The following is a 15,663-nucleotide window of genomic DNA, read 5'->3' as shown; positions in this document are numbered from 1 at the left end:
CCAGCACCAACTCCCAGACAAGTGAGCCTCCCCCAGGTCCCAGCGCCACCACTCTGTGAGTACCCAGGAGACCCCAAGGGAGGACTGCCCAGCTGAGCCCTGTCAACCTCAGAACCATGAGGCAGAAGCAGAGTGGCTGCTGCCGTTTCAGGCCTCTGAAGTTTGGGGTGGCCTGATGCACAAGACAGATGACTTGGGGGAGGCCCCCAGACCCCCTCTCCTTGTGGCGTGTTAAGGCTCCGCGTGGGTCTCTGTCCCACCAAGCACGCTGTGGACACTAGTGGGTTTGTCTTCTTCCCCCTGGACCACAGGGGGTCTGTGGGGCCATAGTGTGCAGTGATCTTGGTCATGTTAAGTTCCCAGGGTGTGCAACAAGAAACACACGTGGCAGGCTGAATTCCCTTCTTAGCCCAGCGCCCCGCTGAGTTGGGCCTCACTGAAGAGCGGGGCTGTTACCTGTGCGTTGGGGACCACCAGGTGCTTGGAGAGCTTGGTCCTGCTGTGGATGAGGCTGCTCCAGTCCAGCAGGTCCACGGTGCTGAGGGAGGAGGCGTATCAGTAGAGCGGGCAACCCCACCTGTGGGTGCTAGGGTCGGGTGGGGGATCCAGGCCCAAACCTGTCCGTTCACCACCCACCACAAAACCCACCTAGGTGTTCAGTTTTAAAAGACAGAGAAGGCTGAGGCAGGAGAATGGCGTGAACCCAGGAGGCGGAGCTTGCAGTGAGCAGAGATCGCGCCACTGCACTCCAGCCTGGGCGACAGAGCAAGACTCCGTCTCAGAAAAAAAAAAAAGACAGAGGAAATGTAAATATTGTTCTCTGTTTAAAAATTTAAAACCAGTGGCGCGCAGTGGCTCAAACTTATAATCCCAGCACTTTGGGAGGCTATGGCGGGCAGGTCACTTGAGCCCAGGGATTTGAAACCAGCCTGGGCAACATGGTGAGACCTGGTCTCTATACAAAATAAATTAATTAAATAAATTTAAAACCAAAACACAAACAGTCCTGTATCTAGGCGGCTCTGAAAACACTGAGTACCCTAGGGCTGTTTTGGGCTTGTGGAGGGGCCCAGCACAGGCAGCCAGGCAGGAGGCGGACACAGCTCCGGGGGGCCAGGGAGGACACAGTGGGCAAGGGGATGGTTCACTACTGCACCACCCCAGTCACCTCCCCACTTCAACTGGAGGCTGCTGATGACCTCGGTCCCAGCTCCTGGCCCCAAGGATGGGGCGTGGGGCTCTGATCCTTCACCTGCCAGCACGGACTCCAGGGAGGGCTGAGAGTGCCACCTTTGCTCTGGACCCAGATAATTCTATAAAGAGCCCTCTACGGGGTCTGTGCTAGCCCTATGTCTACCCTGCCCAGCCCAGCCCCAGCCTCAGGGACTCCTGAGGCCATCAAGTCCTGCTGTGTGAAAAGCAGTTCCTTCAGCACTGTCATCCCAAGGCCCACCCTCTCAGGCAGGGCAGCCAGGACCGGGAGACGTCGCTGGGGCTTGGCTGGAACCATGGCTGATGCTCATATCCTCTCAGCCTGGGGGCTGCTCTCACCCAGACACTCCCAGGGTCTCCGCTGTGAACCAGTCCTCAATCTCAGCCCTGGATGCGATGCCCATCTTTGCGACACTTTCCTTGAGAAGTGAGAAGGCCTGGATCAGCCCCACTCACTCACAGTTTATCCTTCCCCCAACCCATTGGCCTCTGGTGCTGTTTCTGGCTTTATTTCATCGTTAGTGAGAACCAGATCCATTTCTGGTTTGTTTCTACTGCATAGACAGGTCTATTCCCACCCCGCTGCTGATGCACGCCCACGCCCTGCAGGGCTGGGTCCCCAGCCCTCCCACCAGCATCTCCCGCCAGCATCTCCCCTCTCTGTTCAGAGTCCCTCCGACCTCCTCCTCCCCGCCAGGCCAACCCCAGCAGCTGCGGAGTGAGCCACATGCCCTGGATGAGTTCCCAAAACCACCTCAGGCCACTGCCCACCATGGCCCCTGTGCGCCCCCACGGTGCCCACCCCCTCACAAGCCACGGGAGTGGGGAAGGGGAAGCCTGCCCCACCTGCAGCACTGCCACCTCCAGCTTGGTGTCCATGGCAGCCAGGCCCGCCTGCCCTTGCTCCACAGCCATTTGGTGAAAGAAGCACCTCCACTTGGCCAGCACCTCTGAGAACTGCAGCTGCAAACGCAGGCCTGAATGCCATCCGCACACGCCCCTGCCCGGCCCAGTCCCCCACACAGCCCCTGTGGCCAGCTCAGGCCTCTAAGGCATGGGCACCTGTGCTTTTGGTGGATGCCCACAGCTGCCCTGAGATCTCGCACAGCACCAGACTCTGCAGGTGGAAAGTTCTAGCACTTACCAGAAACTGGGGTCTCCCCAGTGCCGTAAGCTTAATGGCTATGAAGCCGTCATCGCTGACTCTACCTGTCAGAAGCCACAGGAAAAGCCATGACGGCCCTGAGAGGTGCGTGGAGGCAGCGCAGGGTGGGACAGGGAGGGCTGGGGCCTGGCCAGCCCACAGCAGGCTCCTGACCCCACCCCACCCCGCCCATGAAGTCCTTGCACATGGCGCTCTGGAGGCCTGTGGAGATGGGAGGGGGCTCTGTGGCGGGGTTTCTGTTTCCACGCAGGTGTGGGACAGCAGTGGGCACAGGAGCTGCCTGTCCCCTGCCAAGCAGCCCCTACAGGCTCCCTGCCTCAGTTTCCTCCCCTGTGCCACCAGCACCATACGCTGCTCACACGTGAGTCACAGGACCCAGAAACACCGAGCGTGGCTAAGACAGAGACACCCCAGCGAGGCCCCCTTGCTCAGACCTCTGCCCCAGAGCCAGGGTTTCCCAGGCACCTCTGACGCAAGCGCAGGCTTCTGCCCCTGCACAGCCAGCCCACAGTCCCACCCTGTCCTCCAGGCCAGCCCTCCTGCAGCATTCTTGTCCCTGACACTTCTTTCCAAGCAACAACCAGAAATGTTACTTTAAAGTGAAAGCAGATCTTACAATCTCATCTTGTTTAACGCCACCCCAATGCAGGGTCTTCCCCTTCCATCTGCCCTGGGAGAACAGGCAATGGGCGAGGAGAAGATGCCCCTCACCCTGATGGCCCAGCATTCAGCTGGCCACTCTGACCCCCAGCCCCCGTCAGGAGGCGGCTTCCAAGCACTGCTCAGAAGGGCCAGGTGCAGCGGCATGCGCCTATAATCCCAGCACTTTGGGAGGCCAAAGTGGAAGTTTCGCTTGAGGTCAGGAGTTTGAGACCAGCCTGGGCAACATGGTGAAACACCATCTCTACAAAAAATATGAAAATTAGCTGGGTGTGGTAGTGTGCGCCTGTAATCCCAGCACTTTGGGAGGCCAAGGTGGAGGGATCACTTGAGCCCAGGAGTTCTAGGCCAACCATGGCAACATAGTGAGACCTCATTTTTTTTTTTTTGAGATAGAGTCTCGCTCTGTCGCCCAGGCTGGAGTGCAGTGGCGCGATCTCAGCTCACTGCAACCTCTGCCTCCCAGATTCAAGTGATTCTCCTGTCTCAGCCTCCCAAGTAGCTGGGATTACAAGCGCTTGCTGCCACGCCCGGCTAATTTTTTGTATTTTAGTAGAGACGGGGTTTCACCATGTTGCCCAGGCTGGTCTTGAACTGAGCTCAGGCAATCCACCCGCCTTGGCCTCCCAAATTGCTGGGATTAGAGGCGTGAGCCACCGCGCCTGGCTGTAAGACCTCCTCTTTACAAAAATTAAAAAAAAAAAAAAAAAAAAACTTGGCCATGTGTGGCAGCGTGCATCTGTAGACCCAGCTACTCAAGAGGCTGAGGAGGGAGGATGGCTTGAGCCCAGGAGGTCTAGGCTGCAGTGAGCTATGATCACACCACTGCACTCCAGCCTGGGTGACAGAGCAAGATCCAGTCTCATTTGAAACAAACAAACAAAAACATAAACAGGCCTAGGACCCGCTGCCCCTGACGGAGGGCTGCTGGGGCCAGCATGGGGCTGTGCAGGTCGGGTGTTTCTAACACTAAAGGACACTGGGCCTTGCTGACCTCTGGCTTCTCTAGCCCTGGAAGCACCTGCTCCCCCCACCGCTGGCCCCCAGAGGCTGTGTCTGGGAAGGACAGAAGATGCGGCACCAGCTCCCTGAATGGAACCTCCACCCTGGGCTAAGTGTGGCTCAGCAGCTGACATGGACCAACTTCCTGCAGCTCCTAGTCCTGGCCCCAAGCCGGGAGAAAGGTGGGGGGCATGAGGCAGGATCAGGGAACAGGGAGCTGGGGCAGGAGAGGAGATGCCTTCTGGGAGGCAGTGGGGCCCCTCAGGAAGAGGCTGAACAGTGAAGGACCCAAGTGTGACCAGAACCCAGCCCTCTGGCTCCTGCCCCAGCTTGGTGTTCACCCACCAGCACATCCATGAGCCCAGGGGTCCGCTCAGGCTGGGACATGGCAGGGCTATAGCCAGCAAAGAGAGGGCCCCACCTGAGGCTTCTATGCAGCGCAAGAATGTCTCCATGTGGCTGTCGCACTTGGCCTCATTGGCGTAGAAGTAGGTGCGGGCACTGATGACACCATTCCTGCGGTCCCCGAAGGCCCGGTGGGCCTGGTATTGCTTGTCCCGCTTATTTGTGCCTGGAATGGTGAATGCACAGCCTGAGCACAGCTCCAAACACCCACCCCCAGCACCCACACACCAATACCCCAATACCCCAAGGCCCCTGACCTCGGGAGGGCTCCAAACGTAGTGGCCTTGCCAGCCTGGCCCTGGCACTGCGCTGCCCCATGGTTCGCATCCCCAAGCCCACCCTCCTGGCTATACCGAGGCTCCTCCACCTGGAGTGCTGCATCCCCCTGGCTAAGCCTCCTCATGAGGCCAGGACGGCAGTCTCCTTAACAAAGGCCTGGGTCCACCAGGAGGCCATGAAAAAGGAGCAGGGTGTCTCTTTCCCCAGACACTTGCGAGTATGTCAGAGCCCAGAGCGACAGGGCAGGTGCCCTGGACACAGGGAGGAGCCCGGGCTCTGACGTCACCCCAAGGCCCACTTGTGGCCCAGCCTAGACTCTCCTGAGCTACCAGCGGGTGTGCGGAGTGGGAAGGGAGTCTGTTCCTGCGCGGCGGCCTCTCACTCACCACTGCCATCCCTCTCCGCAGCTGAGGTGCAGGACCTGTGGGAAGGAGGGGGAGGGCAAAGGTCAGGGTCACACCACCTGAGCCTCAGGTGACAGGCACGTTCCCACTGAGGCTGCACGGAGGGCCCCACCACAACCCCGGTGGAGGGTAGATTCCAAGGTGCAGTCCCAGCCCCACCCCTAGCCTGGGGTGGAACACTTGGGCCTGGGAGTGGCAGCAGTTTATGGGGCTGCTGTGTCCCAAGGGCTCAGGAAGCCCGGGGCTCCTTGTGGGTGGAAAAATCAGAACCATATGCCTGAGCTCTCAGAACAGCCCAGGGCTTGCAGCAGGTTCTCAAATAAAGGTAGTTACCTAGTTCCAAGACAGAGCCAGTCAGGGCTGAGAGGAACGGAGGCGGGAAGGCACCAGCACACAGAGGTCCCCAAATCCCCAGCTAGGCCCCCTTACTCAGGCCTCCGCCCCGGAGCCAGGGTCTCCCAGGCAGCTCTGATGCAAGCACAGGCTCCTGCCCCCGCATAGCCAGCCCTGCAGTCCCGCCCTGTCCTCCAGGCCGGCCCTCCTGTAGCATTCTTGCCCCTGACACTTCTTTTCCAAGCAACAACCAGAAATGTTCCTTTAAAGTGAAAGCAGATCTTACCATCTCATCTTGTTTCACGCCACCCCACCCTGGGTTCCCATCATTTCCTAGTAACGCCCAAAGTCCTGGGCCCCTGGCTTGGGCACCTCGAGACCAGTGAGGCCAGGACGTAGGCTGTCCCCCGCTAGGCTGGCCACACTCTGCTCAGCCAAGCCCCTGTCCTTCCTGCAGGTGCCTCTCCATCCCCACCTGGCCAGCACCCCCATTCCCCCGGCCCCTCCCTTCTCTAGGGTACCTGGCTCCCCTCCCCCACCAGCCCTGCACCCCTACCAGAGCCACTGCGAACACCCTCCTCTTCTTCCTCCTCCCCACGGCCACAATCTGCTTCTGGCACTTGGTTTCGGTGCTGTGTCATCCGGGCTAGCGAGAGTTGCTGCGGCTGTTAAGTGTACTGTGACAAAGCGACCATGGTCTCCCTGGCCCCCGGAGCAGCTCTGTGGGTCATCTGACTTTATATTCAAAGCCTGATTAAGTTAGTGACCATGGAGAGAGCTCGGCTGCATGACCAACAGCATCCAGAGCCTTCCTGAAGATCCCCAGAGGCACTCGGACCCTCAGGGGCAGCTCTGCCCACACTCACAGAAAGGACAGGGTCTCAGGTCCCGGGAAGGGGAAAGGCAGAGCAGTCGTCAGTGAGCTGCATCCCAGAAGCCTCCATGTCAAGGGGCCTCAGCTGCCCACTTTCCACCTGGCTGCTCAAGGAGCAAGTCCTGGGCCAGCAGCCCCCGCCAGGAGGCCTTCTCTCCCACCTACTCCTGGGCAGCCCCACATGGGCCAGGGACCCCACAAATGCTGCCAGGGTCCCTGAGGCTGCAGCCCAGGGATGGGAGCTGGCAGGCAGATATGCTCTGGCCGCCTTATGCTGACACAGAGATGTGACAGAGGAGAGTGGAATTGGTCACCATGTGACTAGGGAACAGGCAGGCAGCACATGGGACAGGGAGCTCCTGGGCCCCTGGCTTGGGCACCTCAAGACCAGTCATGAGGTCAGCCCCAGGACCTTCACGCCGAGGCTTGGGTACAGCCAGGAAAAGCCATCCCCAAGGGGGATTCACTGTCTATGTTAAGGCCGGGGCGGCAGCCAGGGCCCTGCCCAGGGCAGAAACCCTCATGGCAAGTAACAGCAGACAGTGGGGATGGGACCTCAGGGGCCTCCATGACCCTGAAGAGAAGGTCCCATCCTGAAACCGCACAGCTCAAAGTTTGGATAACACGGGACTTAACCACACAGGTGTCTGCCTGTGAGGCAGCCCACCTTCATGAAACAGGATCATTATCTGACAGGTCCCCAGGCAGATGAGTTCCCGCTCAGCATTCCCACAGCTGTTGTGTTCATCCTCCGAGGTGGGCCCAGCAGGAGAGGCTGGGGAAGCAAGGGCTGCTCCCTCTCCTGCTCTGACACACTCAGAGGCAGAACACCGTAGGCTACCACTGCTTCTCTCTGTGAACCTCCAGAACACAGACCAGGCTGACACAGCCAAGCAGAGCGGCCAAGATGGCCACACAGCAAGTGCAGTGGCCAGAGGGGCAGCCAGGTCTCAGAGTGGACGGCTATGCAGCAAGGACAGGGCCACACTCTCCAATAGGCATCATGGATAAGTCACAAGGAGACACAAATGGTGGTTCCCAGGCAGGTCAGGAGTCCTGTTTCCACTAGAGGGGAGGAAGAACGCACCTGAGAGCAGCTGATTCAGAACTGCCGGTGCCACACAGAAAATCTGGCTTTCGCCACCTGGGACGTTGCCACGCCATGGCTCAAGGCACCACAGGGAAGAGGGGGGCACGTGGCACTGGCAGCCATGGGGTGTTAGAGGAGGAAGGGTGAACCACTGGATGTGGGGCCCTGATCAGGGTGGGGACCACATCCCAATACCTCCTTAAAGCTGGGACCCGCCTCGTGCTCCCCCAGTCCCACCCCTCATCATGCCCAGGGCATAGTCTGTTGAAGGGCACATGATCGCACACATGGTCACAGCCCGGGACACAGAGGAGGGAAGAGCGACAAGGGGACATGGGGCAGAGGAGGACAAGCACGTGTCCCCAGGGGGTCTTCAGAGACAGCAGGAAGACCCTGACCACCCCCTCAGCCTCCATCGAGCTCAGCTCTGGGTGGCTGTCCCTGGGGACGTGATGCCTATTTGAAACAAGCAGAGTATGGGGGTCCACACCCCACCGTTGTCCAACTCTCCCCTGGAGGGAAGCCTGGCAAGCCGCTTCCTACCTGTACCCCCCTCCCCAGCTTTCCCACCCCCTGCCTCCCCAGCCCCTCACTCAGGACACACACTGCACACATACCCCAAGTGAGCTGCCCCAGCCTGGAGACCAAGACCCAGACCCCGCCTCCAGCCAGCCCTGGGCCTGCACAGCCAGACCAATGCCCCCATCTACCCCCTAGGTGTTCCCTCACCACCCAATCATCAGGAAGATGCCTTGGCCCCTTCCCCAAGCCCTCAGCCTGCTTGGAGGATCCCTGGGACTCCTCTCCTGGGGTCGGGTGGGGCCCTGGCCTCTGGGAAGCATGGTCTCAACCCTCCTCTGGGTGGACACTGCCCTCCCGCACCTCCAGGCTTCCAGCTCCTCTTTCCTTCTCGGGAGCACTGCTGGGATTCGCTTCGCCATGCACTCAGACACCTCCATCCTCCCTGGGCCTCTCACGGTTAGGCCAGCACCACTCGCCACGGCCTTCATTTGGGGCGGTGGCCTCAGCGTCTCTCCCCAGAGTAGAGCCCGTGGCCCTTGTGACAGGAGGGCAGGTTAGGAAGGCAGATCTCTAAGCAGTTCCCTGCACTACAGTCTGCGTGACTGGTCATTCCTAGCCAGGCAGGCCATGCTGCAGTGTGGACATCAGACTAGGCCTTGCAGACCCAGCCCTACCCCCCATGGTTCACTCCCCACTGAAAGCACACAGCAGCTGAGCTGGGTAGGTGTCCTCACCATGCACCCCTGTGAGGACAGGAGGGAACCCCGTTCACTTCCCAGAGCTGGAGCAGGGCCCCTGCAGACAGCAGCCACCAGCGGCAAGAGAGGTACAGCCCTTGCAGGGCAAGGGACTCAGGCTCCTAAGGACACAGGTGCCCAGCCCCCTGGCAGAGTGCAGACCAGCCCACCTCCAGACACTCAGCCTGCAGGGCAGGGAGGAAGCCAGGCAGGACCACCCTGGGAAAGGAGTCTTTTCATACCAGAGGCGCCTGAGTGGAAAATCCCATTGTGAAACCAAGTCCCCACCCAGACTCCTTCTGAGAACACACAGGCCATTGGTTATTCAACAGGCAGCTCAGCAAAGGCTGCAGCCAAGAGCTCAGGCAGCTGCGAGGCCCACGGGGCCTGCTAGGAACACAGTGGGGTGCTGGGGCTGGAGTACCCCACCTTCAAAACAGCCAATCGCAGGGCAGGGGCTGGGCTCCCCTGGCCAGTCCTCTCCGGGCAGCTGGCAGCCGACATGCTGAGGCAAGCCTCAGACATTCCGTTCCCAGAGCTGAGGCCTCATGTGACTGCCTTGCCCTCCCCTTCCCAGGCCAGCTACCAGGGGAGAGGCAGGAACAATCACCAAGGCCTGACAAGGTCCACAGAGGGACTGTCCCAAGCCTTATGTGGGTCAGGCCCGGCTGCTGTCAGGGTGCAGGGGACCCAAATACATAGGAAGACATAGGGAGATCCCATCTTTACAAAAAAAAATTAAAACTTAGCCAGGTATGGTGGTGCATGCTTGTGGTCCCAGCTACTTAGGGGGCTCAGATGGGAGGATCACTTGAGCCCGGAAGGTTGGCTGCAGTGAACTATGGCACCACTGCAATCCAGCCTGGGCAACAGAGCAAAACCCTACTTTTAAAAAACTGGTTGAAAGAAACCAAAACAAGAATAATATTTTGTGACACAAGAAAATTATATGAAATTCTAATTACTATGGCCCTACTGAGGCAGAGTGAAGCCGTTGTGGCAGGGAGGGTGTGGCCCGACTGAGAGTCTGTGCTACCTGGCTGTTTACACAAACTTGCTGACCTGATGGAGGAGGCTCTGCTACAGCCTCTCTTTTGCAGGGATTCCTGACCCGCAGGCAGGTCCCAGTGGAGAAGGGAATTGAAGCCCGGAGCAGTGTGGCAGGCCGGCCTGGAGTCGGCTCCTGGAGGTCACTAACCTGATACAGGGCCCCTTCCCTGGGCAGTGAGTGTAGAGGGCAGTTGGTACCACCCTGACCCGCCCTCCTGGGCGTCAGGACAGAACAACAAGACCACGTTTCCCTCCACTTCCTGGAGCAGTCCCTGGCTCATGGGAGATCCAGGCAAGACCAACCATTCTTTGCAGAGTGCTTGGTTCATATGCTGGTGCCTGTGCCCCTCCAGGCGGTGGGCTAGATAGGGCCAAGGGCCATTCTGTGCTCTGCTTCCTCAGGCCTCATGCACACCAGGCCTCCCATGAAAGCCCAGAGCTGTCCTCCGCATGAAATAAAAATGCAAGAACTCCAGGCAGAGCCCAGGAGGGTCATCGGTAGTTGGGCTGACCAAGCTCTCCTAGCCTTGGCCACCGCCCAGCTGAGGCTGAAGCCCAGCAGCTGGACACATCCCACCTGCTCCCACTGGGTGCTCCGGGGTCATGATCAGAATGCCCGCAGACACCGGGCAGCCTTACTCCATCTCCTTGTGCTCTGCCTCCTCGGGGCTCAGGTCCTCCTCCACTGCATAGTCCAGGATGGCGCCGACACCGAAGGCCCTGTTGTGCTGAAGCAGGGGCTGGATGGACTCCTGGTCCTCTCCGGCTACAAAATGCCCATAGAAGGTCATCTTCATGAGCTTGTTGAATAGCCTCTGCCCTAGAAGTTTCCTGGAAACATACAGCAGCTGAAAGGCAAAGGGAAGCCGCTGTCCTGGGCTGCCTGAACTCTCCTTCCCCAGCAGGGCACCGCTGCTCATCCCCGACCACAACACTTCACCCCAGCCATGGGGCCTTGATATGGTCTCTTGGCCACTGGGCTTTCAGTGTCAATTTCATGGTGAAGACCAGCCAAAGCTGCTTGCTTCTCCACTCTGTCCATCACTCCAGTTCCCATCCAGGGCAGAGAGACCACAGCAGGTGCTGCCTGCTTGGCCTGAGGACACTGTTCCCACCTGGACTCTGCCCCTTCAGGGCCCCACCCAAGAGTCACTCTAGCGGCACACAGTGGGTGCCTGACCACTGCTTGGTGGCCTCCCTAGGGACAACAGCGGGCATTTTGAGACCATCCTCTGTATCCACACCTTGGTAATTCTGCTGGGGAAGAAGAGGATCTAACTTGACTTTCTAGTACTTGAGTGCCCAGATTTTTCAATGTTTTGTTCCCTCTTATCCCAAGTCCCTTAAACACTGTGACTGGCATGAGGCCAGCCCCCGAATGGATGCTAAATAACAAACGTGTGAAACTCAGGCTGAGTCTGCGCCCAGCTGGAGGGAAGCATGCCCTGGCGACAAGGACAATGAGCTAGGTGACGGTCCACAGGGGCCTGTGAGATGACTCCCACCCCACGACCCATGCGCTCTGCAGGGTCATCTGGGGCTGACCAGCCACTCTGACGGGCGCTGCCCGGGAACTGTCTCCTCCAATCATATTTCACCACGCGGCTCATTCAGATGTCCCAAGCTGCCATGCACCAAGCACCTTTTATAGACTGGAAACAACCAAAGGAAACCGACCAGGATCTCACATCCTGGTGGTAAAGGAACCCCAAAGGGGAAGGAGGGACTCTGCCTATGACTCAGGACAGGGGGATGGGGCAGTGCCTGCAGGGTGGGGCAGGGGTGTTTACTAAACCAGATCCAGGAGTGGGGCCTGCCAAGGCGAGGAGATGGCATGGAGAACTGTGGGAGCTCCAGCACGGGGGACAGCCAGGGCAGAAAGGACAGGGACAAAGAGAGGCTACTGGGAGAGGAGGGCCGAGTGTGATGCTCAGAAGCACACCTCCGCGTCGTGTCTGCTGCCCCTGCCGACTCAGCCCCAACACAGGAAGAGCCTGGGCTTTCTCAAACCCGATGGATACTAGAACTCCTTTTTTGTGGGGAGCATTTCTTGAGACCGTAGTTTCAGGAACAACTTCTAGTCTAAGCAAAAGCATTAGCGAGTCAAACACATACCCAAGCCAGCCCTGAGCACCCACACACCTGCCCACAGGCAGACATGGCCCCACAAGGGTGAACATTGGTGCCCCATGGAGATGCCTCCTGACCATCACCCCTGGGCACGCCATGGGGCAGCCCCAAAGACCAGGGTTTCCCAGGCACTCACCCCTGCCTTCCTGCAGCCTCCAAGCAGAATCTGACTTTACTGCATTTTGTTCTTTTATAAAGAAGATTAGAAACGAAAATGAACACGCTGACATGTTCTCCGTCTCCCACTGAGCCTGAGCCAGACCTCATTCCTGCCGGCAGCACCCAGGGATATTTGGGAGAACAGGATGGGTCTGAAACATATCAAAGATCACCCAAGTGGCAGGCGGGGCAGAACTGGAGACCTGAAAACCACCACTGGGCTCATCCACATCCACTCTGAGAGAACCATCAGAAACACAACAGAGGGAGGGTGGGCAACTGTCTGCTAAAGGGGCCGGCACGATTGCCGCACAGGGCCACGTAGTCTCCCTCTACCTAACTGCTCGCCTCTGCACAGCCAGCACTAAACGAAGGGGTGGGAGCCCAGGCTGCACTGCCTCCAGGGATGCTTATTCACAAAGATGGGGGTCTGAGGGACTGGGCCCAGTCTGAGGCTGGAAGCTCCCTGCACAGGGCTGCAGAAGCACACAGGCAGGGCTGGCAAATTTTTTATTTATTTATTTTTAGAGGCAGGGTCTCATTCCTGGGCTCAAGCGACACTCCTATCTCAGCCTCCAGAGTAGTTGGGACTACAGGCATGCACCACCACACTCAGCTAACTTTTTTTTTTTTTTTTTTTTTTGAGGCAGAGTTTTGCTCTTGTTGCCCAGGCTGGAGTGCAGTAGCACAATCTCGGCTCACTGCAACCTCCACCTCCCAGGTTCAAGCGATTCTCCCGCCTCAGCCTCCCAAGTAGCAGAGATTACAGGCGCACACCACCATGCCCGGCTAATTTTTGTATTTTTAGTAGAGATGGGGGTTTCTCCATGTTGGCCAGGCTGGTCTCGAACTCCTGACTTCAGGTGATCCACCCACCTCGGCCGCCCAAAGTGCTGAGATTACAGGCGTGAGCCACCGCGCCTGGCCCCAGCTAACTTTTAAAAATATTTTGTAGAGACAGGGTTTCAGGATGTTGCTCAGGCTGGTCTTGAACTCCAGGCCTTAAGTGATCCTCCTGCCTTGACCTCCTGAAGTGCTAGAATTACAGGCATGAGCCACCATGCCCAGCCTAGGGCTGGTAATTTTAAAACTGACTCCAGAGCAAAGCAACCACTTTAACACCATCCTGGTGTCACTGATGCCCCCGCATGGCACTACCTGAGACCAGGGCAGCCCCACATCTTCTTCAGGTGAGGAGATCCTTCGAGGATTTAGAAACCTGCACCAGTAACACATACACTTGTATCCCCTGTGAAAGACTCAGTTGGATGTGTGCAGAGTAACACTGGTAGAGCTGGTTCTCTCCCCTCCCCCCACTCAGGGAACCACTGTCACCATGGGTCCTGTCTCTTCTGGGAGGGCGCACACCCAACCTCAGTACTGTTGTCATGGAAATCCTGGGACTTTCCTAAACCCTCCTCAAAAAGTCCGGCTTTCAGGCAAGGGCGGGCCCCACTGCTGTCCCCATCCAAAGCAGCAGCTCAAAGATCAGCTACTGCAACCTGACACGCCTGTGGCAGATGTGGCCTCACTGCCCGGGCGCCTCACATACCTGTGCTGGCTCAGCAGAAGGAATCTCCCCACAGCCCAGAGGGTGAGGGAAGGAACCCCCCTCTGGCCTGTTCACAGGACCAGGTTCTAGTGAGCAGCTCACAAGCCCAGGACCTGGCCTCTTCCTTCTTCCAGTGCTGAGGCTGCCGACACCCATGGGACTACTAGCAAGACAAGAGTACAGACCCCACCGAGGGGCTTCCCAGGGCACAGGCGGGACCCTAGAGAAGCCTGGGAGAGGTCACCTCTGGATGCCCTGCCTTTTCCAGGTACCCACAGCACCATCCCTGAGCCCTGGCACTTGCCTCAAGAAGGCACCCAAGGGACAGCGGAGCCGACAGTTTCCTCCCACAGTCACGGAACAGCACCTGGCATTCCCCGCAGCGGACTGGGCACCCAACCCCACACCCAGCTCTGCTGGCTTCTCTGTGCAACAACTGGTCTTGAATCTAGACAAGAAACCTTAGGGCTGTGCCTAGAGAAACCTGACCTGGTGCCTTCCTAGTCCCCTCCCCATCCCGGCCACACTTAGGGCTGTGCCTAGAGAAACTTGACCTGGTGCCTTCCTAGTCCCCGCTCCATCCCGGCCACAAGGTGGGCATGGCTTCTGCATGACTGGCCCCAGCTGCCACCTAGGATGCCCGTCCTTGCCCTGGGCAGGGACCTGTTGCTGGCCACTCCCTCCCCTGGCATTCCTGCCCTGCTGCCTCCTCCTCCTCCTATTGCAGCACCACCAGCACTGGCTGCTCTTTTGGGATGCCCCTTAGATGTGGGCACTCCCCAAAGCCTCCACATCACCGTCCCTCCCCTTGCCAGTTCCTCTACCTGGGATGTCCCTTCTCACCTTCCTGTCCCCTTGGTCTGGGCTCTCCACGGCAACGGCTTGACCTTAAGGAATCCTTGTGTGCACAAGCACAGCAACGGCCTCCCAGAGCCCTCCATCTGTCCAGTTCAGCTCCTTCTTCCTCCACCATCCTCCGCACTCCCGCCACCATGGGTCCTAGGCTGACCGTGACGCTCCCCATGGGATTCGGGCCAACAGCATCTGACTGATTTCGTGGACCTCTGCCCTCACCTTGCACCCACCGAGACCTCACCTAAGCTCAAGTGTGGCTCAGTGCTTCTCATCTTACACCGCCCCCCCCCAGCCTTCCCCCGCCTCCTTGGTGAGGCCAGGGGTGCAGCCCCCGACCTCCGAGTCTCACCTGAGAAATCAACACCACCAGACCCCCGGGCGCCAACAAACGGAACCTTGCAAACTCTTCCCAGGGTCACCTGGAGATAACCGTCATCTCTAGTACCCCTAGGCTTACGCGGCTAAAACAGTGTTCTGCTTGTTGCCCCCCCACCACCGCCACCAAAAGCCCTCACACTTTTTAAAGTTACCATGGGTGAGTTCAAAGCTGGGCGTTTGAGGGGCTTCCCATTTTTCCCCAACAGTGTGCTCAGAGTGGCCGTGTCTGGGAAGCGGCTGGGTCCTGGGGATTGAACTCTGAGATCCCAGGCTATGAGCCCTACACCAAGATTCTCTTGTCTCAACATGAAGAATACTCCATTTTAAATTCCAAGTGATAACTCCGTATTCCTACAAGTGGTATATATCGTAAATATTAAAACGACCATTGTTTTTAGTTGGTAGACATCGACAAATAGGAAAATTTGCGAGGTCCGAGAGGGACTGCAGGAAACACCTCCCTTCCTGGCTTCCCTTGCTCCAGGGGATGCTTGGGAGGCACCCGTTTCACGCCAGGAAGCTCCGTAAAGTCTCCCGGAACCGGCAGAAGCCCCGCGCCCCTGCCTGCACCCCGCGCACCTGCTCGTGGCGAGCCAGCAGCGCTGGCCAGGCGCACAAGCGCAGCACCAGCAGGCTGCGCGCCAGCTCCCAGGTTCGCCGGCTCCGGTACGCCTCCTGCGCGTTGCCGAAGTCCACAGCGGGCACCAGCGGCCGCACTGCCCTGGCCGACCCACCTCCTGGCACGGCCGCTGGGCCCGCTGCGGGCTGCTCGCGGGAGGCCGGCGCCGTGGACAGTGGGACGAAGCGGGGAAGGTACGGGCGCAGCGCGGGCAGGGCGCGCCTCAGAGCCATGGCG

The 15,663-nt window shown here is 58.8% G+C and overlaps 1 protein-coding gene across 1 annotated transcript in view; it reads right to left on the bottom strand.

The window, feature by feature from the left end:
• Positions 1–15,663, bottom strand: part of PRODH (proline dehydrogenase 1) — a 23,909-nt gene extending 8,246 nt beyond the window's left edge. The window contains exons 1-8 of the mRNA XM_024240005.3: positions 15,387–15,663; positions 10,373–10,581; positions 5,110–5,144; positions 4,461–4,610; positions 2,357–2,421; positions 2,059–2,175; positions 1,552–1,631; positions 457–538 (exon numbers count right to left, since the gene is read on the bottom strand). Of these exons, the coding sequence (XP_024095773.3) occupies positions 457–538; positions 1,552–1,631; positions 2,059–2,175; positions 2,357–2,421; positions 4,461–4,610; positions 5,110–5,144; positions 10,373–10,581; positions 15,387–15,659 (1,011 nt within the window). The 5' untranslated portion in view covers positions 15,660–15,663. The remainder of the gene's footprint in view (positions 1–456; positions 539–1,551; positions 1,632–2,058; positions 2,176–2,356; positions 2,422–4,460; positions 4,611–5,109; positions 5,145–10,372; positions 10,582–15,386) is intronic.

Source organism: Pongo abelii, chromosome 23 (genome assembly GCF_028885655.2).
Source record: "Pongo abelii isolate AG06213 chromosome 23, NHGRI_mPonAbe1-v2.0_pri, whole genome shotgun sequence".
In the NCBI taxonomy this organism is placed as follows: Eukaryota; Metazoa; Chordata; class Mammalia; order Primates; family Hominidae; genus Pongo; species Pongo abelii.
This window is presented reverse-complemented; position numbering and strand designations above follow the sequence as displayed.